Source organism: Bactrocera latifrons, unplaced genomic scaffold, assembly GCF_001853355.1.
Source record: "Bactrocera latifrons isolate USDA-ARS-PBARC rearing strain unplaced genomic scaffold, ASM185335v1 scaffold_34, whole genome shotgun sequence".
Lineage (NCBI taxonomy): Eukaryota > Metazoa > Arthropoda > Insecta > Diptera > Tephritidae > Bactrocera > Bactrocera latifrons.
The window spans coordinates 1,830,856-1,856,164 of record NW_017536979.1 but is presented as its reverse complement, the minus strand read 5'-3'; the positions used below and the strand labels follow the sequence as shown (position 1 = coordinate 1,856,164).

Sequence of the window (25,309 nt, the reverse complement as noted above, 5' to 3'; positions counted from 1 at the left end):
TGGCAGGTGATTCGCGAGGATTTATGCCTATGAGCCCGAAATTAAACAACAGTCGACTAAATGGCTGTTTCCAGATAAGCCGAATCATATAAAAGTTGTTCACATGTTGTGATCTGTTCACATCCAAGAAAATATTTGCCCTTAGTTTGATGCATTTTTGAGCACTCAAAGCATGAGTCATTCACTGTATAGTTCCGATTTGTAAACGAACTATTTCTTTTTATACCCGTACATAAAAAATAAACAAAGGGTTCAACGTTTTCGACACCTAAAGAGGCGGTTGCTGCGCTCAGAACGCATGTTTTGCAGATACCTCAATTGGAGTGGCAAAAGTGCTTCGCCAATTGGTTCAAACGCATGCAAAATGATGATGGAAAATACCTTGAAAAAACATTAAAACGAATTTCGATAATTATTAATATTTGCTTATGTTCTACAACTGCTTCCATTATACGCCGGCTAATATTTGAAGATTACAGCGAAATTTCTACGAAGGGCTCAAATTCAATTCTTGGCGAGCCCCCAAATGTAGATTTCGATTAAATCAAAGTCGATTCGTTTTAATTGATTTAATTAAATTTATTTAAAAATTATATTTATTATAAAATATTACAGATGGTCTTACAGGTTTGATTACCGTATATCGAATGCCCGCTTTCGAAGTACGCGCTACCGTCCGTTTTTTTCTTATCTTCGTCTTTTAGTTATTCTGTTCGTCAAGTTTGCAGTGTTAAAAGTTACGTAAACTTCTAGTTGTCTTGCATTCCTCTGTCGGTCCCACATACATATGTTACAAGTTGCGTTCCAAAGTAAACAGGACTTTAATAATAAAACAGAACAAATGATTTTTTCGGCAAAATCAATTTATTTTATTCAAAATAGTCTCCTTCTGTTTCAAAGCAGCTTTTTTCATAGTCCAAAAGCATGTCGAACGAGTGTTTTAGCTCGTTGGCCGGTATGGCCGCAGGATGCCGGTATAAGTCTTTTGAATGGCCTTTACGTCTGCATAACGCCTTTCATGGTCAAATGAGTTTTTCCGAAAAGGAAGAAGTTGCATTATATCAAGTGAATACAGGGAGTGGTTAATGGTTAAAATGTGATTTTTTGTCAAATAATCGGTTACAAGCGTCGATCGATGAGACGGCACATTAGCAATTTTTGGTCGTCAGTCAATTTGTGTGAAACATACCGTGCACACACCTTTCGTAAACCCAAATGTTCGGTCGAAATGCAATAACTAGATGTTTTGGAGAAGTTAAATTTCTGATGTTTCCGGTGATCACGGATTTTATTTATCCCACTTCGAAAATGTTGAAACCACTCGTGCACTCTGCTAAGGGATAGACAATCATCGCCATAAACTTGTTTCATCAATTGAAACGTTTTGGTAAAAGTTCTAAAAATTTTAAAACAAAATTTAATATTGGCTCTTTGTTCGAAGCTCATTTTCGCACCGATAACATACTGACACTTAAAGCGCAATAACTTCATATCCAATCGATTAAATGTCATGAAATTCAATGGACAATCGATAAAGATAGCATATTCTAACGCACCAGTCGACATATAGATGGCGCCGGCAGGGAACGCTAGATTAAAAAAGTCCTGTTTACTCTGGAAGGCACTTTGTAAGTATGTAACTCTCTATTTGTTTACATTCTTCCCAATGAAAGCTCAGATTAACCTGCTCACTTCGCGTAAAAACAAAAACTACACTTTGACTTGAGCTACTCTCAAGATGATTCGACTTAAGCTACTCTTTAAACGAAAAATAATTTTTTTTAAAAAAGCTGCGAAACGAAAAATAATTTACAATCCAGAAGTGGTCTTGCCTTCTATATTCTTAATGACTAATTCAGGTGAGTCACAATAAGCATGAAATCGAATATTAAAACAACAAAAAACGGATATATGTATTATCATGTTTGGTGAAATACATACAGTCTGCCGTCCACTGACTGTTAGACTAAATAGTTTTGTAGCTGAATGTATTTATAGGTAATCATGGCACCCTAGAATAGAGACATATTTTGGCACTGAAACACTAAACAATGCAAATAATTTATGAATTCTTGGTAAATCAGATTGTTGCGAATAAAGTTTCGCYAACTTTATTATCATTACATTTGGGTGCAACCGAATATTAGATAAGCTTTCACTTATTTGAAATTGCAATATTGTGAGAACTATTTTGAGATAAGGTATACTAGTTTATTCACCTAACGGTCGTTTGTATCACCTAAAATTAATAGAGTTAGATGTAAGGTTATATATATGTATATAAATTATCAGGATGATGAGACGAGTTGAAATCTGAGTTTCTGTTTGTCCGTCTGTCTGTCTGTGAAGGCGATAACTTGAGTAAAATTGAGATATCTAAAGTAAACTTGGAAAACGGGATCCTTGGCCAAAAGAAAAGAGGACGAGTTTATAAATGGCCGTAATCGGGCCACTGCCACGTCCAAAAAACGCTAAATTCGTCAGATACATACAATTTTACACTCCGGATGGTATGAGGGCTTTATGGGATCCAGGGTAAAAATTGTACGTAGAGCGTGGCACCGCCCACTTTGAACGTTGAAAACATATATCTCGGAGCCCGGCCGATCGATTTCAACTAAATTCAGTACGTGACAAAATAGGTGAAATCGGACTACAATTTTAAACTCCATTTGATTCTTTCATTTTTCGGTAAACAAAGCAATTAATTAAACGAGATACATCTTTACMGGAATAATGCATTTGAAGCACATATGTCATCTTATGACCAGAAATTACTCAAATCCGACTAAAAGTGGTAGGTGGATACAATCGGACGAAATGAAGCCCACGGAATATTTTATTAGTATGTGGCATGGCAATAGTAGGTGGTATTGGCAAAAATAGATAAAAACGGGTCGATACTACCTCTAACTCTCATATACTACCTATAATGATTTTCGTTTTCCCAACAAACATTATGAAGAATAAGTCGGTTAATGTGAGTTGTATTTTTAAAAATTCCTTGAAAATACGTTTTCAAATATATAAAGAATTTCGATCCTCTGTTTGACGTTTTCCAGATTAACACGATCTATGTATAAAATTCAGCCTCTTCATTCGAATAAATATCACATACGTATCACTCAATTGAAGATGATTTTAATATAATTTTAGTTGACACGAACTTAWGTTTAATATTATATTATATTACATATATAATATAACGAATTTAAAGAGTTAGCATAAAAATCAATCAAAAATATAACATAAAAACTATAGTTGAATTATGAAGCAAAATCATTGGGGCAATATAATTGCTCTGTAATTTATATGCAAATCTAAATCTACTAGTAACTTCGTACATTTCCTGACTCTCTTGATGCCTCACTGCAGATCACACTGCTCAACTTAAGAATATGACCGAAATAGCGACATTTGCACATGATATACATACATATGTACATTGTATGTATGTATGTACGTACATAATATTAATTGGGCTAACTAGGCTTTACCGCATCAAAATAGTTGAATGATCTTTTTCAAAATTATTAAATTCAATAACAATTGTATGATCGCATAGGAGCGCTAACTGAATAGCTCTCATGTGTTAAAAAAATAAAACGAAAGTGAAAAGCGAACTTGATCTACATGCACAAAGAAGCAAGCCTGACGATCGAGCCACCAATTCAATTAAATAGCGTATATTTCAGAAACGAGTTCTTAAGCGTCTGCAACAGGTAGTAAAGAGTGGTTCCTTATTTGCTGATGATAAGACAATTTACTTTGAAGTAGCACAACTAAATGCCAGGGACTAAAATATATATAAGTGTTTAAAATAATATATTAAAGGATATTTTTTTAATATTATCGATGAAGTAGCAGACTGATAATCATACTCGAAGAGTTTACACCTCACACATATTTATACATACATGCATACACACATGTTAATGTGCAACTTTAGCTGAAAGGTCGTTCATTCACACCGCATATTTAGCTTTAAGCTGATTAATTTGTATTTAAACCCCGAAAAATTAACATATTGTATATACATACATAGATTACCGCCAAATTTCAGATGCACACAAAACCATGTATTGAATTCTTTTACTAAAAAGTTAAAAATGCACCATACTTTTGAAGAACGGAAGGTTATTAAGATTACACAAGTACATTGATATAAAAGGTTTTCAATGTATATAATTTTACTCTAATTATGTAGATATTTCTCACCACTCACTTTTGAATATATAGAAAATTCATGGAAAGTTTATTTWATTTTGTAATGTATATGTAAATGTAACGCATTAATTATTACTCATCGTTATTTTCGCTATGATTCCTTATATACAGTGTGGCTTACTAATCGACTTATGTTTTTATTTGGCAGGATATTAGTTAAACTTTTTAAAAAAAAGAAGTTTGAGAAACCGAGAARTGGGATAGTAAGATAGTGCATACCATGCTTTTCAGTCCGTCATTTCCGCTCAAAGGGAATTCCGACGGAATTTCGACGAACTTCTCCGAGGAGATGAACCATTATATTTTTGGCAAACATGTTTGCCGAATCTGTCATCTTGTCACTGTATGGTGCGCAGTTTCATCAAAGTATATTGTTAAGCCATACTTCTTGAAGAAAACTCTGTAACAGTAGTGTAAATGAGCACCGTTATTTAAGGATATTGAATGAATTTTTGTACTCAGAACTGACGCCGAATCCCTTACATAGCCAGCCGGTTATTGCGAAGCTCCAACGAATCTTTGAAAACAACTTGAAAAGGGCGGAGTTTCAGATTCGGCCACGTTAAGGTGTTGACAACAATTCTCCTCGTTGAGTGATAAGTCAAATTGACTCCGAAATTTGAAAACTTTCCTAAACGAATTACGAAAATTGATTGAAATGTCGAGTGGAAAAGGGTGGAAATAAGCACGCAACAAATTCAGCTGTTGCAGTTGCAATTGAAGAAGCGATAAGTGTTCATAATATAAATTTTGTTTCGAAATATTAGAAAAAGTGACTCCCAAGGTGCAAATTTTTCAGAAACGCAACCTGCAATTTTTATTAAAAAATAATAATTTTTTATTAAAATATGCGGCAATTTAATGAAACACCCAACACAAATGCCAATATACTTAAACTTCTCTCTGTCTGTCTCCTTAATTGAAAATTTCAATTCTCTCAATCAGTTCTCGATTGGCAGTGATGTCATTTTCATTTCAGTGCATTTTTAGGCATTCAAATAAATGTGCAAAGGAACGGCACTGTTGCAATTTATGCATTCTACTCTTGTAGGAGAATATATGTACATAAAGACTGACTTCATTCCTCAAACATTAATTGAAAATGCAACAAAAGCAACACAACAACGAAGCACAATAAATAAATAAATGAAGTCATAATGAAAATAAATTAACAGTTAAGAGTGAGTTGCAAAATGTAAAGTAAAAGGGGAATTTGCATATAAATATAAGTTCGGGCATGGTTAATAGAGTCTTGTATATCATATTCATACATATGTACTATATAAGAGCAGTGAAGGCAAACAAGTGTGTACGTTTTTGTGTAGGTTCATCGACACACGTACACCCATTTATACATATAAGTATGTGCAAAGTAGTAAGTGAATTTGGGTCAGTTAAGTGAAGGGTGTTCTGAGCATGTGGGACTACCGCAACGATGCTACTACTAACTGCCGCAGTGACTGACAGTCTTGCGCCAAAACGCACTTCGCCCTGCAAAGTCAACAAACTTTGCTCATACTAAGGGAAGAAAATCTTTAAAATCATATTTTTGAGAAGTAGATTCTCAAAATACATCCATTAATAGTGTTAAATTTCAAGTAATTAAATTGTTTTCTTAAAACTTGGTGAAAAACACACTAAGGCGGGCGTAAAACTCAATAAATTTAAGATCAAATTCTTTAATAAAATATGTTATTAAATTTTTTTTAGTAATTGGCTTTCTCTATCTATACGAATTCGCATCGGTTTCTCAGTATAAGTTGTTTAGATGATTGATTATAWTGTTACATTATTTTTTATGGTAACCCTTCTTTGCATAATGAAGAAATGCAAATAAAAGTACTATAATATAATAAAAAGTCTTGTGGTATTTTTTTTTTTTGAATTTTCAGTTGTTCATAAAATTTTTTTTGATGACTCATGCCCAGCTCTTGACCGGTGCTACGGCTGCTACCATGYCGGTCTTTTTGACCAATTCAGCGATTTTATCGCAATTTTCGATGACAGGCCTTCTGGAGCGTGGCGCATCTCCGACCACCTCTACACCAGACCGAAAATTTTGAAACCATCGTTGTGCGGTGGAAATGGAAACTGTATCGGGTCCATAAACTGCACAAATTTTATTGGCGACGTGAGATGCATTTTTGCCGTATTTTCTCTTTTCTAGCGCGTGAAATGAGCTTTCCAAAAAGGTATAGYATGACCCGATGCGAGGAATAAAACTTGGCAAACTTAATTTCCCCTTCTTCTTCTTCTTAATTGGCGTAGACACCGCTTACACGATTACAGCCGAGTTAACAACAGCGCGCCAGTCGTTTCTCTACGTGGTGACAATTGGATACTCCAAGCCTCTGCACCATATAGCAGGACGGGAATTATGAGAGACTTATAGAGTTTAGTTTTTGTTCGTCGAGAGAGGACTTTGCTTCTCAATTGCCTACTCAGTCCGAAGTAGCACCTGTTGGTAAGAGTTATACTGCGTTGGGTTTCCAGGCTGACATTGTTGGTGGTGTTTACGCTGGTTCCAAGATAGACGAAATTATCTACGACTTCAAAGTTATGACTGTCAACAGTGACGTGAGTGCCTTGTCGCGAGTGCGACGACTGTTTGTTTGATGACAGGAGATATTTCGCTTGCCCTCGTTYACTGCCAGACCCATTTGTTTTGCTTYCTTGTCCAGTCTGGAGCAAGCAGAACTAACGGCGCGGATGTTGAGGCCGATGATATCAATGGTGTTTGTCGATTTTTACGGGTCTTTTTTTTGGCGCATRGTGAATATCTGGTCGGTTGTTGATTTGAGGTCTAAAGCCACACTGATAAGGTCCAATCAGTTTGCTGACGGTGGGCTTTAATCTTTCACACAATAAGCTCGATAGAACCTTATATGCGATGTTGAGGAGGCTTATCCTACGGTCGTTGGCGGAGATAGTGGGGTCTCCTTTTTATGGATTGCGCATAGCACACTTAAATTCCAATCGTTGGGCATGCTTTCGTCCGACCATATTTTACAAAGTAGCTGATGCATGCTCCTTATCAGTTCTTYGCCGATGTGTTTGAATAGCTCGGCGACAATCCATCGGCCCCGCCCGCTTTGGCGGGTAATTGCTATTCGAACTTCTTTCTGGTCGGGCAATGGAACGTCTGCTCCATCCCGTCATCGATTTTGGAATCGGGTTCTTCTTCCCCTGGCGTTGTTCGTTCACTGCTATTCAACAGGCTGGAGAAGTRTTTCCTCCATAATTTAAGTATGCTCTGAGCATCGGTGACTGGATCACCTTTTGAGGTCCTACAAAAGTATGCTCTGGTCTTGAAACCTTCTGAAAGCCGACGCATTTTTTCGTAGAATTTTCGAGTATTATCCCTGTCGGACAGCTTATCAAGCTCTTCGTACTCACGCATTTCAGCCTATTTCTTCCCGCACGTGTTGTGGTCGATCGTAACGTTGCGAGTTAGGCAGCCTGTTTTCTCTCCACTGCGACACGGCACTCCTCGTCGTACCAGCTGTTCTTTTGCACTTAATATCCCCTATTCAGGGTATAATATGCGTATCTATGTTTGGACATAGGCCCTAACATACCATATGTAAACTCGTATAATATTTTACAAACAGAAAAAGTTTAAGGCAGCGACCTCCAACAAAGCTAAAAATGGCAACAATTGAATATATTCCATACAAGATTGCGCTGACTTCGCCACAGTGGCACATTTAACTATACAAACAACTGCATGCAGGCTTTATTTAGTGCGCATGACTTAATTAATACACAGAGATACAAAATAAATTACGCACAATTGGAATCAACTCAAGTGTGGCCCTTGTCCATGCATATAGGATATGTGTGGAAAGTCTCAAGAAACAATAAACGATGACACTTTTCCAACTGAGGCAGTCTGGTAGCGTTTGTTGACTTTACAATGCACTCGTACACAAATCCAACTACGTCAGCATAGTAATAATGAAGCGGAAGTGCCACTTTTGGTTCAAGATTTCGGTTTTTGTGTTTTTGTATCATAATTGTGGTTATTGTTGACATTAATGAACGTAACCGCAATGCGAATACATACATACACGTATATATACATATATCTATGTATGTATATACCTATTAATTTATTGTGCGCAAATGTAACACTCACACTTAAATGTGAAATATGTACAAATATTTAACCGTTAATAACCTGTTACGGCCCCCATCAACCAACTGATAACCAAATGTTTTTTGTCACGCACATTGTATGTTTGTAGAAATACACAATTAAGTTAACTCAAGCAAACGATGTAATTCGCACTAGAAGCGGATACGTTGACCATATTTTATGCAAACTTGCAAACTTCATAAGTATACATTTAAATTGCCGCTCGAAAAGGACAGCATATGGACTCGAGCCATCTCTAATTTAATACATTCTATAAATCTACATGTATAAATGCATATTTTGTCACCAATGTTGCTATTTTTACGGTTCGCCTACCTTTATTTTTGTTCTCAGTAAATCAAAGAGTTGACATTATCTAGAATGAAAACAAAGAGAAATCGTTACTCATAAACATTTACTATTTACAATTAAAATTAGTTGATGTCATATACTTTGTTTAATAATTAATAAATATATTTATGGGAAACTCTTAAAAAATACAATTTTTTACTGCCAAATTTATGTTGCTACAAAGTCAAATGGCTCTGTTCACCTAACGGTTGTTTTTGTCACCTAATCGACAGAAAATTGTCAACCTAATTTCATTAAAATATCACACATTTTTACCAACCGAAAAGGTTTAAATTCAGCTGGAAAGTCGGACATTATACAGTATATGTTGGTGGCACAGAAAGGTCTGAACTTGTTGTATTAACCTTTGACATTGGGCAGGTATACTCGAGAATATAAGCAATATTATAAAAAACACCTTGCTCTTTGAGTTTTATTAAGGTACCCCACATACCATCACCAATATACATATAGGGAGTAAAGTCAACCGCATGTTTCATAATCCTTAAATTAGTTATTTGCGGTGTGGGCAAATTTTCAACCAATTTTATCCATTTTAGGCCCAAAGATTTAATTTTATTCAAATCGGTATATGGGTGCTTGAAAAGTTATGTTGATATTGACAAATTTTAGAACTGAGACTGCAAACCACTATTTGTGCAAAGTCTTATCCCGATATGTTAATTGGTACTTCATTTGCATACTTTAAAGTGAAGGAATCGGATGGAATTTCAAGTTGTGTTATCCCGGTAGGAAAGTAAGTGTGGTTGTCTAATTTTGACACCGATTACCATAAAACCCTCGGATTTCACTTATTCTCCCAGCATCGTAAGAGGTATCGCAATGATTTATTCAGTGCGAGTTTAAATCTATTAGTACAATAGCACTTTCTTGGACTTCACACATTCTCGTAGGCACATACATATACATATAAGCGACAAAGGTGACGAAATATTGACGTTGCCAGTAAAACATAAGGAATATTTTCTTATTAATTTTCCACACGTTGGAAGACGCATGTGGCCTTCTTTAAGATATGAAGCGGATACACCATCCACAAACTTCCTGCTTACTTCTGCCATGGCCCATAAGATTTGATCGAAAAGTGCAGACATCCACCCACATTTTCGCTGTAATTAAACACCCTGCTGTCGATTCCGGCGTATTACGAACGTTCGCAATTGTGAAATGTCTCGCTTCCAACTAAATATAAAATGCTTCTCCCATTTTGCATACTTGAGAGCTATGAAGCTGTATACCGGATGTACATAAAGATCACACAAGTTCTCTGGGTACAGTTACTGCACACAAAGTGCCAAGAAAGCGCAGTGTTTCTGAAGAACTGAACAGTAGCAATATGAAATGAAGCTGCAGAAAAAGCATGGCAGGCGGAGGGGCTGACACCACACAGCACCTTGAGACTGCTGATGCGCCAGTTGGCTTGCAAAAATAATAATGATGATGCAGAATGGATTGTCCACATAAACATACGCACACTCTTATTTAATATTTAGTACTTCAATGTAGAGACGTAAACCAGCAGGAAATCGGATTGCCGCTAGGAAGTTGATAGTACTTTAAGGAATACCCATTCTCACGATCACATGCATCTGAAGACTAAAATTTAGCTACTTTAAACCTAAAAAAACCGACCATTACTATTTTTACTTAAATTAGGAAATGAATGTGCCCCTAAGCAACGCGAACGTTAAATACAAATGTACATGGTGCAATATAGTATATAGTATCCATTCCACCACTCGAAGCACAACTAGAGCAACTCATGAGTGGCCCTTCGTAGACTGAGTTAAATGATAGGAAAACGCCGCACATTAGAAAAAGAACAAGTCGTAATAAAAGTAAGTGAGAATTTGCTTACAAGAAGCGATTATGTCGACTGCCAGAAGTGTCAGCCCAAGTGCAGCACATGGCGCATGACTCAGTCCGGGTTGCCCCAAGTCAGCAACGTAACACCGAAAGTCGAGATGTCAAGTGTGGTTKGAGTGGCAACTGAGCACTTGAAGACTATCATTGCTGCCAGTCAAGCAAACTCAACAATACATTAAACACAAAGCGGCCAGCTGTCTYTTGCTTCCACATATTTACATAAAGTGTACCATCTCCAGACTAACTAGACTTCTGAGACCTCACCAGCGTTCATTCTGTCTGTTTGCAAGGTAGCGAAAAAAGAAAAGGTATGTGTCTCTTCGTCTATTACAAAGTTTTCCTTCGATTTTAAGGCGAAGGCACGAAAACAGAAAACTCATTGATATTTCATCGTATTTCCAGGGTATTTTACCCTAAAAACATAAATAAAAGTTTTGGCATTCTACAAGTGGACCAAAATACCTTCAACTTTTATGTTGACATTTTAGCTTGAAGAGCGCAATAACAGCATATACCATTTGAACCAGGTTTGCTCCACAAAGTAAACCTATACATATGTATATAATATAAGCATATTCGTATGTATGTATATTTTTATCGGCAAGAGGAAATTTGCTAAACTATGTATGTATGGCAGCTGATGTGTCAAGTCTTCTTCACTGGCGCCTTTGCAAAGTAAAATAAAAATTACATGCTGCTCTATGACGATCTGAGATCATGTGAAACGGTTGGATTTTGAAATGAAATAAAGTGAAGAAAGAAACATTTGGAGATATGTGCCCCGAAGGGGGACTCGCGTTGTGCGTCGGTGTAGCATTAGCTCCCAATGACAATCAAAACAAATCATGCACACAACACAACACTTGGTGCACACATGCACATACATACCGAAATGGTAAGTTATAATAATAGAAATATATTATTTGTAAAAGCAAGTCCAAATGACGTGAACGTCATGGTTCGGTGAAATTGACATACTGCGTTGCACAAGCAATTCAGCCGACCACCTATTTTAACTAATTTAGGTTAATATTACAATTTTACAAGTGAAATTAGAAGAACCATATAACCACTAACAACAAAACTTKAATATATAATAGTATACATACATATGTACATATGTATATATGGTTATTTGTTTAACCTAAAAATAATATTGTTTGAAGATTTGCTCCAAGATTTTTCTCCATATTTCCTCACGTGCGCATAACTTGTTCACACTCCGCCAGCAAACTTCTCCAAAACCCAATAATTACTTGTAAAATGCCCAATTGTTCAATGAAATTATGTATGTGTGTTAACGTATTAATGAGCTTCCTAAAATAACACGGTATAAATTGATGTGTCCGTTGGTTCTTAGCCGGTGCACAAGTGCAGGGCAACTTTGTCTATTGCCTGCAAGATAAAATGTAATGGAACGAATTTGCTGTGTTGTAAGCAACGGAATATTTTCACCTACATATCAAATTCAAATTATAAAAAAAAAATGTTTTGAGAACATGAAGAGCAAAGAAAAAGCTTTCATTTGCGTTTCTTAATCATTGCAGTGAGATTTTATTCGTATTTGAAAAGTGGAGTATTTACACCTTTGCCTTTTTTCTCTTTTAAACACTGCAACAAAATATGTATAAAGTGTGTTGAGCATATTCAAAACACATTCGCACATGTTCTAACGTGTTCTTGATAACCTTTCAACTTTGACAAATTACGGAACAAAATATGTATGGGTGTATGACTTGACCTGAAACTTTATTTCATAAATTTGGTTTGAATACCAATGTTTGAATGGGTTTGTTGTTGAATTATTTCTTAAAATTTCGCTTTTACAAAGGTTTGCTTTTGTATTTCGGGATTAGAAAATAAAAACAAATATTAGTCATCAAAAATCGCTTTATTGTCTTTTGAAGTATTCTCCAACTGTCGGACCATCCAATCCGATTAAGGTATCTGCAAAGCATGCGTTCTGAACACAGCAACCGCCTCTTTACGTGTCGAAAAACGTTGACCTCTGTATTTATTTTTTAGAAAATAAAAACAAATATTAGTCATCAAAAATCGCTTTATTGTCTTTTGAAGTATTCTCCAACTGTCGGACCATCCAATCCGATTAAGGTATCTGCAAAGCATGCGTTCTGAACACAGCAACCGCCTCTTTACGTGTCGAAAAACGTTGACCTCTGTATTTATTTTTTGCGTACGGGAATAAAAAAAAATAATTTGGTGTCAAGTCAGAACTATTCAGTGGATGACTCATCAAATCAATGTTTTGAGTGCTCAAAAATGCACTAATAAACAGGCAACCATTACCTTGAAAATGCTTCGTGTCTTTCAGTTAGAAAGAAAAAATATTTTTTGTTGCTCTGCAACAAAATATCTTAGCAACATTGGTTGAAGTGTGCAAATTACGAATATATAGTATTCATAAAATGAATGTACTCTCGTTTTTATGATATTGGATAGTCGAAAAATTATTTTCGTACTTTGTGAATAGATGTCGTTGCAGTCGTATATCTCCAGTTCTATCAATCAAATTGTTTCATACCATAATAGAGTGTTGGAAAGGTGAGATTTTGAGTGAAAATAATGAAAAAATTCGCTATATTTTGAAATTTTTGTATAAAAAGGGTAGAATGCCATTCAAGCCACAAATGAAATTTGTGAAGTTTACGGAGACAATGCTGTATCTGGAAATTTCGATTTACACTAATGGAATAATGTCAGAATGGTACATATTTGTTTATTATTATGAATATAAATAAATAAGTTAAAATTTGATTAGAAAAGAAAGTCATGATTATTATCCTCACTCTTAGGCTTTTTACCGAAAATATGCGAAATTACGCGGTTATAGCCGAGTTAACAGCAGTGTTTCATTAAGATTTCCTAATTTTTATTCAAGTAACGGCTTGACCGGACGGACATCCTGATCATTTATATACATACATATATAACCCTATATATCTCTGTTAGTTTTAGGTAATACGTAGAACCGTTAGGTGAACAGAACTATTATACTCTGTAGCAACACGTTGCAAGTGTATAAAGATTTCAAAATGTTCGGGGAGAGCACCGACTTTGCTTTAAAGTTTTGAACTCAAAAAATCTAATGTCTTGATATTTTGACAAAGCAACTTTAAGATATTATGCAAACTCATAGAAAAGTGTTTTTTGGATTCAAATATGTGTATATGTATGGTATCAGTATGTCTCCTCATCTATCTATCTACAGTGGCTCACAGCTTATTTCGTGTGCCTTTTTATTAGAAATAAAAAGATAAATATTTTTCATATCTTATTTATTTAAAAAAATCTTAAATGTACATTCAAAGAATAGTTATTTTACATTACGAAGACATACAAAAACATTCAAAATAAATTTCTCTTAAGTATAATATACAACAAAAACAAAATACCAGGTAAATAAACGTCACATCTTATTTCGCGTGCTTAACGAATTAAATAAGTTTTTTGTAAATTAATATTTTGTRGGGTAACCTTTTTGCTTTAAAACCGACTTAGCCGGGATTGCATGGCACCAAAGAGTTTTTTAGTGTATTCTGGAGATATTTTCTCCCATTCCGCCACTAACTCTGTTTTAAGGCGATTATGCCGGTGTTTCTACCAAATGGGAACAGTTCCATATAGGCCACATTTGCACTAATTGTGACTTGTGGTTCGGGTCATYGTCTTGGTAGAACCTAAACCTGTTTCGAATGCCCAATTTTTCAGCACTTTGCAGCAAATTATTTTTTACTAAATTTAAATAAATGATTTTATCCATATTTTGGTCTATAAACACTAAGTTGCCGACACCAGCTGATGACATTCAGCCCTAAACCATTACGTGTCCTCTGCCATGTTTAACTGTGCCACGAAGATTCTTCGGTTCTAACTCCGTGTTGGGCTTACGCCATATAAAAGACATTCCATCGGAACCAAAGGGGTTAAATTTGCTGTYGTCGGCAAAAATAACGTCTTCCCATTACGTTTTGTCTTTATTAATATACCTTTCAGCAAACCGCAACCTGGCCTTTTTGTGACGCTCACTAACAAACGGTTTGTTTCGAGCTGTCCTACCATGGAAATCAGCTTTACGTAGAATCCTTCTTATTGTTTCAGGATTGCATGACTTATCAAGCACTGTCTCAACCTCTTTTGTCAAGTCTGGAGCACTTACCTTTCATCGGCGTCTGTGAAAWTTTTATTTGGGTCATTACGACCTTTGTCAACCACTCTATTTTCACGAACAAAGCGTTGGATTATGTATTGAACGGTCGAAATACTTAAATCCACAATTTCAGCAATTTTTTCTGCGCTTTTTGCATTTTTGTAATGCGCAATCACCAATTCGCTCCCGTATCCACAAACTTTCAATTTGCAAATAATACTAAAAAATTACCTAATGTACCATTCAAATCAAATTTGCCTATTCTTACTAAACGGTATACCGACGCCAATAACGGTAATATTTTTCACACGAAATAAGCTGCGACCCTGAGTTACCTTGTATTTTGTGTTTGTTGTATATATTATACTCAAGAAGAAATTATTTTGATTGTTTTTGTACGTGTTCGTAATGTAAAATAACTATGCTTTGAATGTACATTTAAGATTTTTTTTAAATAAATAAGGAAAAGATTTCACATTTTCTTTTAAATAAAAGAGCACACCAAATAAGCTGTGAGCCACTGTATATACATAAATACAGATGCTTGGATTTATTTCTACATATTAGATTTATGGTAGAGGTAGCTTTCATTCTTTTGTTCCTTTGTTTTTATTATAGTTATATTTGTATGTGCACATGCATTTTTTGGGTTAAGCATCTATAGTCTGACAGCATTAACACCTTCCGTGCTGAAGACATTTGCCATAAAAATTCCGTAAAATAACAAAGAGTAGTAGAATTACAAAACTATAACTCTGAAAATGCATGCTCACATATCTATGTACATATTTAGATGTGGGATATGACTGCGAAAAAATCCATGAGCTTTTCAAAATACAAATTGAATATGTGTAATTTTGCTAGAAGTTTTCAAAACATTACCAACATATTTCCACAAGCGCAACAGAATAAATTCAGGCCTTGTTAATATTACTACCCGGCTATAATACATATATTTGGTTGTTATATATCATGTATGTGTACATGTGCATTATTTTATTGGTATTATTTTCAATGATAGTTCACAAAGTATTTACTATCCCCAGACAACTTTTTGGCGGCGTAAATAAATTGGAAATGCGCCCTTAATTGTCATATGGAGATCTAAAAACGAAAAAGATCTATTAGAAAAACGAAAATCTTATACATATGTAGGCTATGGAAGTTAGGACAGTACGGACCCGATTTTATCTAGTTTTGCCAATACCACATACTAAAAAAATGTTCCCTGTAATATTAGATATTATTCGCCGAAGTTTATCTATTTTAGACACAAAATTACACTGTTAAGCGTAAAACACGCTCTGTAATTTTCATTGAGATATCTCAAGTATTGGCCGATATATGTAGTATAAAGCCACCGGAAGATCGAAAATCTTTATATTAGATATATGGGGGCTCAGGAAAGTATTAACCCGATTGAACCCATTTTTGGCACAAGGATTTTCTTTTAATTTCAATTGTATTTTCCTCACATTAACCGATATTTTTGGGCAAAAATATACTATAGGTACTGAGGTCCACATATTCGGTACCTAGGGCTTGATCAGGTCTAGTTGAATTTGTATAAATTTTGGTCATAAGTGAAAGAATCAAATGGAATTCAAAATTATGCTCTACGGGAAGTAGACTTGGTTGTAATCCGATGTCGCCCATTTTCACACTGTCATATATAAAATTGAGAAGAATACCATATCTACTAAATTTAGTCGAAATCGGTAGATCTGATCCTGATTGACCAAATTTTGGGAGGTGCCACAAGTGGCAAGACAATTTCAATTTAATGCTAAGCGCGCGCTTTATAGGTTTTCGGTTAATGGTGTTTTGAGGGCCGGATTTCAAGTTATTTATATTTATCTATATGGATTATTTTTGGGTGATACCTACAACCGATAGGTGAAAAAACTATTATAGTCTGTAGCAACATTTGCAAGTGTATACAAATTCCTATCACCTCGAATATTTTGTGTTATAGTCAAGAGGTCAACCAACCAGCATTTACTAAAATGACCAAAAATAGCTGTACGGATTGGAAAAATTTGTCATTCAATTTCGTACTTCATGTGTTAGTTAGTCAATAATAAAATATGTATGCCAGGCCATTTAAAAATATTTTTAAATTTTATATCGTTTGGAAAAGCTATGATGTCTTTATTACAAAAATGTAATTTAACACCTCCATTTTCTGACGTACAACAGACACTGCATCGGACATCATTGAGATGATGACATTATTATATTTTAAAGTTACAATACAATACATATAASCATCACTTCGTCATTTTCAGTATACATATGTAAGTATATCAGTGCAGTAGCATTCTCTGGCTGATGCATTCATAGAACTTTTGAAAGAGAATGGACATCTATGACAATTGTTTGAAAATGATACGCATGTATCTAACTACGTATGCAAGTGTTTAAGTTTAGAAATTCTTTTAAGAATCCACAGAATATTATTTTCAACATAAACGTCTCCTTATTGTACCTTAGTAAATATGTAAACATATATATAAGGTGAATAATATACATATGTATACATAGCATATTATGTACAGAATCCGTTCTGATTTACGTGAGTATCTGCCTGTGAAGGCCTAACCTAGCATACATGGTATATATATGTATATGTATTTGCTTATTTAAAATCTTATTCAACATACATACGTCCAATAAATACAGCAGTAAGGAAGAGTTGAATTCGACAGCAGCCAAATATTATATACTCTTAATTAATAGGATGTGTTTAAAAATGAACGCCTATCTCCCAAAACTTTCTCACTTCCTTACTGCTAGAGAGGAGTTCAACGCAAAAGAACTGAGCACGCCCAGGTGTTGGTCCGACTGAGGGTTATTTTTTTGAAGCGCGACCGAAGGCCGCCAATTCAGAAAGGAATTATATGCGGAAAACTWATGTGTTATATATTTAGTGTCATTAGGGTATTATTTGTTTTCTTTATTTCTCTTAGTTCATCTGTAAAATATGAACGTAAGGTAGCACTGATTATTAGTTAGAATGCAACCCTTTTGGTTATTGTACGAACAAAAATAAATAATAAAAGTTATTTTTACACTATTTAATAGAAACGGTTTAGTGAAGTGTTAGTGGATATAAAAGTTAAAAATATAACCATAAAATCCATTATAAATGAGGAAAAACACGCATTTTAAATAGTTGAATTTTTGAACTTTAAATGCAAATATCTCAAACACATAAATCAGCGGTAACTATATATATATATATATATATGTTCTTAATCTAGAGAATCTCCTCTATCCGTACATACCAATTCTAAGGTTGAAATCCAGGGGTGCTATTCTAAAATTTACCGAAACGGATTTATACTTTTACATACAAAGTATTCCTTACAATATGGTACGTAAGAATACAAGAAGCGCCCATCAAATTTTGTCATACCTTTTTTATTACTTCATCTATTTTGTGTTTTTTAAACCAGTTGAAGACCAGTTGAGTCGTGCTTACTGAAAAAAGATCACAAATAGGTGTGCATAAAAAAAACTTTTTTTGTACCAAATTACTATCTCTCCATTCCCTAAAATAATGTAAACACATTTCATATTCATGTACTTGTGTATGCATACATTTTGCAACGTAAACAATAAGTATGAATATTCGCTACTAAACCTGTTCGAGACGAAATGAAAATTTATGTTTTATTGGTTCTATCTCATCTATACAATACACAGACGCCCGTGCAATCAATCATACGTATGTATATAATAAAGGAAACAACTTTGTGAGTAACTACACAAGTATAAAAAAATTACATGACTTACTTACCTTTTTAACAGACTAGGACGTAATTAAAAAATATGTTTCCATTTTCTTTTTTTTCCATTAGAACCAATTTTAATTCACAAAGATTTGCACAATAACCCACTTAACTCCAATAGTTTTATATATTGTTTTAAAGCATATTGTACAAATAACTATGAGTTAGGCTAAATTTTCACATTTTAAGCCAACGAATACTTGCGTAGAAACAGGTTACACTCTTCTTCAATAGTATTTGCTCTTACTCCCCAGCTTTGAAATTAGCTAAGTTTATTACTTTCCAAGCCAATAACCAAAAGTATAAGTTATTTAAGACTTATTACGCACAGTACCGCTTTATAGTTTACGACAAAAAAAAATGTTGTTTATAAGTTATATCTTTTTGTAATTAAAACTACTTAATGGCTCACGCGAGAAAGGAACAAATTTATTCGCCGCGGAAAATAACAACACTGATGTAGATGACATTTTACATTTGCAATTGCAAATGAATAAAATCCCATTTCCACTGGAACTATGGGCTCAGGGTTGAAACTTTTGTGTACACAGAAGTGTATTTTTTTATTACGCTAAGTGCATTGTCTAATGCCATGCACTCAATGGTCCCTTTTCAGCACAGGTCCATCAATGAGCTCCTTCCAAGTAATATATGATTGTAGGTATTATAATTAAATAAATAACAAACATATATAATAATATTTAATAATAACCGCATTCATTATAGTATTATTCCTCAACTTTGATGTGTCTTTGAAACCTAAATATTAATTTTCATCGTCGAATTTCTCAACTTATATTATGTAAATGCACACGCTGAATGATTACATTAAATATCTCCTATTGAAAGGTTTTATTTGTTTACTGCAATGTTTATACACATATATTTATTTTTTAGTTGAAAATGAATTAATCGCATCTGTAGTGTATGTATACGCCTTTAGCTTTATTTTTATATATATATAACAAAATGAAACTCTGCTACATGAATTGTAATTATATTATAAGAACAACTGTCAATAGTTTTCCAATTAGAAGTAATGGAAGCCGAGTTGACAATTACAGATTCCATAGCAATTAAAATATTGCACGGAGGAGCAATACTTTCAGGTATAAATAATATATCACACACTATTGTTTTTATTAAATTGGTCCAATGTCTTATTTGCAGGTGTTGGCAATGAGTTACACCTGCATTCGCCGAACACATCTAAATGCCTCGTGCTTGCGCAGAAATTGCGCGCTAAAGTGCATGGCATTGCTGATGTGTTGTTGAAAAACGCATCTTTCAATGAAGGAAGAATTATTGTACACGGCGAAAAAGAATGTATGTTAATGCAGTATGTCTACGACGAATATGAGGTGTTATATTTAAAAAATATGCGCATGTTCTTTTGTGAAAGTAGCTTCTTATTTATAGTACACCTTTAGGCAACTTTCTCACTTTCGTCTTACTGACTGGATAAGTTATGCACACTTTCTTCAAAATCCAAATGAATTTGTCCTTCTTACTGCTCACAGTGTGCTTCTACGATTCCTTTACGAAGAAAACGCGCAAGAAAAGAATTCTTGTAAAGTTACAGCGAAGTCATCCTCCAATGAAAAATCCACACTTTATTGCTCCCATATTCGAGGCAGAACAAATGAGGATTTGATAATTTTTGGAGGTAGGTGCACATTGCTATCAAATGAAAACTATTAATTGGAAATTAATTAGGGAATGCTTTTGGAGAACTGCTCATTTGGAAGCCATTTATTACTGAGACGATTTCTCGAAAGATTGATTGCATTGAAATACAAGTGGAACTAAAGCATAGACAACCAGCCCATAATGGAGTAATTTTTTCTATTGACTTTGATGATGAATCTAATTTGCTGACCACTACGTCAGATGACCGGTCAATACGCTTCTGGAAACTTGAATGGACGTCAAATGAATCTTGGGATGAATTAAAAATTAATACAATAGCTAGTGGATATGGTCATGTTGCACGAGTGTTTCAAGGAAAAATTATCCATTTCGGTGAATTATTGTATTTCATTATTTTTAATTTAATGTATATGCGTACTTTTCACAGATCGGAAACCAATGGCTGTGACTGTCGGAGAAGATTCTCATTTTTGTATTTGGAACTGTAAAGCTGAATTATTGTTCAAACAACGTATTCAATTCGGTGCAGTGATATGGAATTTCGAATACGACAAGTATACACACACATTGTATACAGTCGGATCAACGGGAAACTTGCTGGCATACAATGTTGAAGATGTATTTAGAATGAAATCGGAGATTTTTTCAACAACTATGATTGTTCCAGATTTAGAACCAACAGAATATGTGGCAAAAGCAAAATTTCTTAAATCTAACATGTTAGTTGGTATAACAAATAGAAATCGTCTTATGTACGCCCTCCTTCAATATAAAGAGGAAAATTATATACATGAATGTGGCCCATGGCACATCATTGATATGCATAAAAAATATAAATGCACAGTATTTGAAATACAAGACAACTACATTGCGATATGTGGCTACAAACGATTAACACTTATTAAGTATTGCCAAAATAACGAGTTCAACATATTATTTGATGCCGATATACTTGACGGGGTAATACGTTCATTCCATTTTTTAAATAATAGTTCGTTTTTGATATCTGATGAATCTGGAAAGTGTTTGCTTCTTGAAGGTGAAAACATAGTGATTCAAATCGCTGTTCCCCTACCACACTGCAAGGAACCATGGACAACAACAGCCCTACGTATAAAAATAAAACAATTAAAAGATTATCTGTTAGTTAGTAATCGTATGGGAAACACAATACTATTTAAAATTGATTATGGAACTGCTGAAGCCACATGTGTGAACACTATTCGACATCTGCACGGATCATTAGGTGCAACGATGTTTTACCTCAAAGAAGTTCAAAATGATTATATATATATTCAAAGCGCTGGCCATGATGGATCATTGCGGATACTTTCCATACGAATTGAGTCCGACACGATTGTATCACATCAACGCACATTTGTACCTGTAGCTTGGGTGGAGAAATTAGCTGTAATTGAAAACAGTGAATTTCTTTTGGGTTTTAATGATAATCATTTCGTGATATGGTCTCACGACTATGACATATCCGTACAAATACCTTGCGGTGGAGGACATCGCAGTTGGCATTACGATATCACTTCTGAAGACAGCAGAAAGTTTGTGCAGCTACTATTTATAAAAAATAAAGTGGTAAGACTTCATAAGCATAAACTGTGCAATATCCTTTCTAAGAGTATAAAGATGTTACGAAATCAGTGGCACACTCGTTCATGTAACATTTTGAATATAATTGAACCACGCCACATTGAAGTACCTTTTAGTATAGTTGTAAGTGCCGGAGACGATAACACGGTAAAAATATCTAAATTAATGTCCGGTGGTCGATTAGAGCAATGTGCGGAATTGCATTCACATATATCCAATGTGAGAGCATTAACAACTATACAAATGCAACAAGACGCTGTTTTAATTTTTACAGGCGGCGGCCGAGCGCAGCTATGCATAGCGTTATTGGACCTGAAAGATTTTCGTGTCCATGAACTTACGAGTTATACTTTAAATAAGAATGAACAGAGTGATGACGAAAAGACGCAAACTTACCGACCCAACCCGGAAACTCGAATAATGTCATGCGATGTGGTTAAAGTGAACACTAATAATCCAGGCAAAAAAGTGGAATATTTTGTTTTCCTATGTTGTTCAGACGGTTATTTGCGGAAGTTATACGTTAATGAATCTTTTAAAATTATATCCGAGGCTGCTTTCTATTGCGGCTGTTGTTTGCTGCATTTACGAGCGTTCGCGAACTCTTACATTCTAGTAGCAGGTACAAATGGAAAAGTACGTATGTTTAACTTGAGTTTGGTAGAATTACCAATTGAACTGCCACATCACGCAAGCGGAGTAAATGCTTTGGACATATATTATGAGCCTAACACCTATATGCTTCATATTCTTACTGGTGGTGATGACCAGTCAGTTTCCTATACTTCTCTAGAAATTCAAAACGAAAATACATTTCAGATTAAAAATAAATTTTGCATCGAAAATGCACACTCAGCACAGGTAACTGCGGTACAGTTAACTTTCGATAACGAGGGTCTTAGCGCATATACTTCGGGCCTAGACCAGGTTGTAAACAAGATCCATTTGCGAATTCCTGCGACAGAACTGGTTTGTTATACACCCATATCAGACATCAAAGGTTTGCGAATAGACCATTTCAAACGATGTTTCATTTATGGTTGCGGCATTCAAATATTCAAATTGAAATAATAAAAATTTGTTAGAAATACTATCGATTTTTCAAATTCACACATAAATTTTATTAATTAGTCGAATTCTGAAAAATATATACATATGTAACATATAACATGGCTACTCAATATTAATACGAAATAATTTATATATCACATTTGTCTTCGGTTACAGTGGGTATCGCCGGGTTTGTAGTCGAATACGAAGTTGTGATGAGGATATTTGAGTCTAGGTGCCCCATTTGACCTTCTTTTGCGCTGCGGTAGTCTAGCATAAGTTCCTTAAAAGTCTCAAAGCTATTGAATGAGTGTAAAAGTTCAATAATTTCGCCGCTATTTAAAACATCATCGAATGCCTCATTTTTCCTATATTAAACACGAATAAATTAATTGTTTTTCTAATATGCCATATGAATTACTCTAGTTCCTCCGCAAATTGGCTCATATTAAAATCAGGCATACGAGCACAGAGTTCTTTAATTAGGAAGGTCTCAAAAGTATTGGTATACTCTTGAAATATATCCATATATACTAGTTTGTTTTCCTCAGTATTTTCAATGCAATGCCAATACTTCTCCAGAAAATCATTATGTAGTGCCTAATAAAATAAAATTTGACTTATTTAAAATGTATGAAAATCGTAATGAAGATATAGGTTTGAAATATGGAGTTAGTAGTTCCATTTTATAATTTCTATTTAATATATTTATAACCTTGAAATCTTCTCCAAGTACAATGTCTTCTATGTGACCAATAACATAGTCAAAAAATTGACTAGCCTTCGATTTACCGATAATATTCAAGGATTCATCCGATAAAGTTGTTTCCATTACAATAAAAGATATATATTACTTTAACAAAATATATTTTCGATTTTTTAAGTATTATTTTTCACAAAAGATGTATTTTTATGTTCGGTTTGTTGACATTAAATGCCCTATTTGTTTTATTTGTCGTTGCTATAGAGCTTGAGGTTACTATTGAATAGAAGTAGGCATTTTACACCATCTTTTTAAATATTATTTACATAAAATCACACCAAACTGTTTTTATCAATATGTATATACTGCTCTTATAATCTTAGTCCTGCAGTAATGAAACAAGTAAAATAATTAAAGAGTACTTTTCACAGTAAAAAAAATAACTTAGTACATGAATGAATACATTTCTTTAAAATAAGAAAAAGTAGTAAAATGTTCATTCCGCACCATACTTTACTGTTTTAATCGTCAAAACAGGACTGAGAAATTTGAATTGCAAATCGGTAATCATTTGTCTCTTAAGGTATTTTAATTTTTGGTGAATATCACTTTGGAATCCCTCATTCGTTGCCCTTTTTCTTTTGCTTTTCTTCAATCTCTTCTAGTTTCGCAGCAGCTCTATCGGCTTTATTTTTTTCATACATCTGCATTAATTCTCGTTTACTAGGAATTGGTTTAATATGTCCGGCTTGAACAAGATATTTTATGGACACGGTTGTACCACCTGCATATAAATTTTACCTTAATTACACTGAATTTATTATATGGAAATCAACTGAACATAATACGCACCTAAAGTGACCGCATAACGTAGGGGAGTCGCGACTTTGTAGCAAAGATAAGCTATCGCATAGTGACCCATACTAGAGTTTTGGAAACGTTCCACTATACTCTCACTAAGGGGCATATGTTGTAGAAGCAATGGAATATCTACGCCACTAAAATAGTAAATGTTAATGAATAAAATTATCTTGCTATATATAAGTATGCATATGCACATTAATGCCCAATCTCACCTTTTCGACAAATAATAGAAACCTCCAAACCAACCAATCGAAGTAACAACATGAACAGGTAAAAGCACATACCAATATTTTTTGTACATCAATTTGAATTTCGCAAATAGTCCCAGTTTAGATGCCTCACCAAAAATATCCTCGTCGGCTAAAACCGGAGATGATTTGGTGTCGGTTTTACCAGCTAAGTCCGCAGTTTTCTTTGTGCTAAATGAATGGCGACTACTTACGAAGTGTGCAAGTGATATACATTGTGTTGTGCTGTGAGAGTTTAGTWGGCACCATTTTCTGTACTTAATGTTACCCAAAACTGTCAGTTGCATTCCTTGACGCTGTTGCCAAACAGTTTGCCCAATACGCGTCATCAACCTCAATGTGGTCATTTTGTCAATTATTTTTCTTTTAATATGGAAAGGTCGTTTTACATTTATTTAAAGGACATTATATATTTCAAATTCTCTTACATTTTCCAAAAATATTATATTAACTCTCAGACCGGTGAATGTCGTGCAATCAGCTGTTATTTGAATTAACAATGTTGAAATCTTTCACATTTTACCCTGTAGTTAACAAAGTTTTATGCTTGTTTAATAAATTTTATGAATTCAGTGTGTTTTAATACACGTTTTTAAGGCAACTATGTCCAACAGAAATTTTATT

General features: G+C 34.4%; 4 protein-coding genes across 5 annotated transcripts in view; 1 reads left to right on the top strand and 3 right to left on the bottom strand.

Annotated features, from left to right (window-relative positions):
- Positions 1-19,034, bottom strand: part of LOC108971341 (pleckstrin homology-like domain family B member 1) — a 39,271-nt gene extending 20,237 nt beyond the window's left edge. Inside the window, exons 1-2 of the mRNA XM_018937329.1 lie at positions 18,574-19,034; positions 8,702-8,741 (exon numbers count right to left, since the gene is read on the bottom strand). The gene's annotated coding sequence lies outside the window, so the exon portion shown is untranslated. The remainder of the gene's footprint in view (positions 1-8,701; positions 8,742-18,573) is intronic.
- LOC108971342 (WD repeat-containing protein 6) lies at positions 1,832-22,941 on the top strand. Of its 2 annotated transcripts, XM_018937334.1 has the most exons (7): positions 17,915-17,995; positions 18,069-18,147; positions 19,588-19,674; positions 19,736-19,926; positions 19,985-20,231; positions 20,282-20,587; positions 20,643-22,941. In XM_018937334.1, exons 1-7 carry the CDS (start codon positions 17,966-17,968, stop codon positions 22,889-22,891), a joined length of 3,189 nt encoding a protein of 1,062 aa, XP_018792879.1. In that variant the 5' UTR covers positions 17,915-17,965; the 3' UTR covers positions 22,892-22,941. The 2 variants fall into 2 exon arrangements, with proteins under 2 accessions (XP_018792878.1, XP_018792879.1); XM_018937333.1 differs by lacking the exons at positions 17,915-17,995; positions 18,069-18,147 and adding an exon at positions 1,832-1,859.
- On the bottom strand, positions 22,939-23,727 carry LOC108971345 (ADP-ribosylation factor-like protein 2-binding protein). Its single transcript, XM_018937337.1, has 3 exons — positions 23,586-23,727; positions 23,292-23,470; positions 22,939-23,238 (listed from the first exon to the last, which is right to left on the bottom strand). Exons 1-3 carry the CDS (start codon positions 23,700-23,702, stop codon positions 23,019-23,021), a joined length of 516 nt encoding a protein of 171 aa, XP_018792882.1. The 5' UTR covers positions 23,703-23,727; the 3' UTR covers positions 22,939-23,018.
- On the bottom strand, positions 23,721-25,209 carry LOC108971344 (protein FAM210A). Its single transcript, XM_018937336.1, has 4 exons — positions 25,114-25,209; positions 24,650-25,048; positions 24,426-24,571; positions 23,721-24,357 (listed from the first exon to the last, which is right to left on the bottom strand). Exons 2-4 carry the CDS (start codon positions 25,030-25,032, stop codon positions 24,194-24,196), a joined length of 693 nt encoding a protein of 230 aa, XP_018792881.1. The 5' UTR covers positions 25,033-25,048; positions 25,114-25,209; the 3' UTR covers positions 23,721-24,193.
- Between the last annotated feature and the right edge of the window lie 100 nt (positions 25,210-25,309).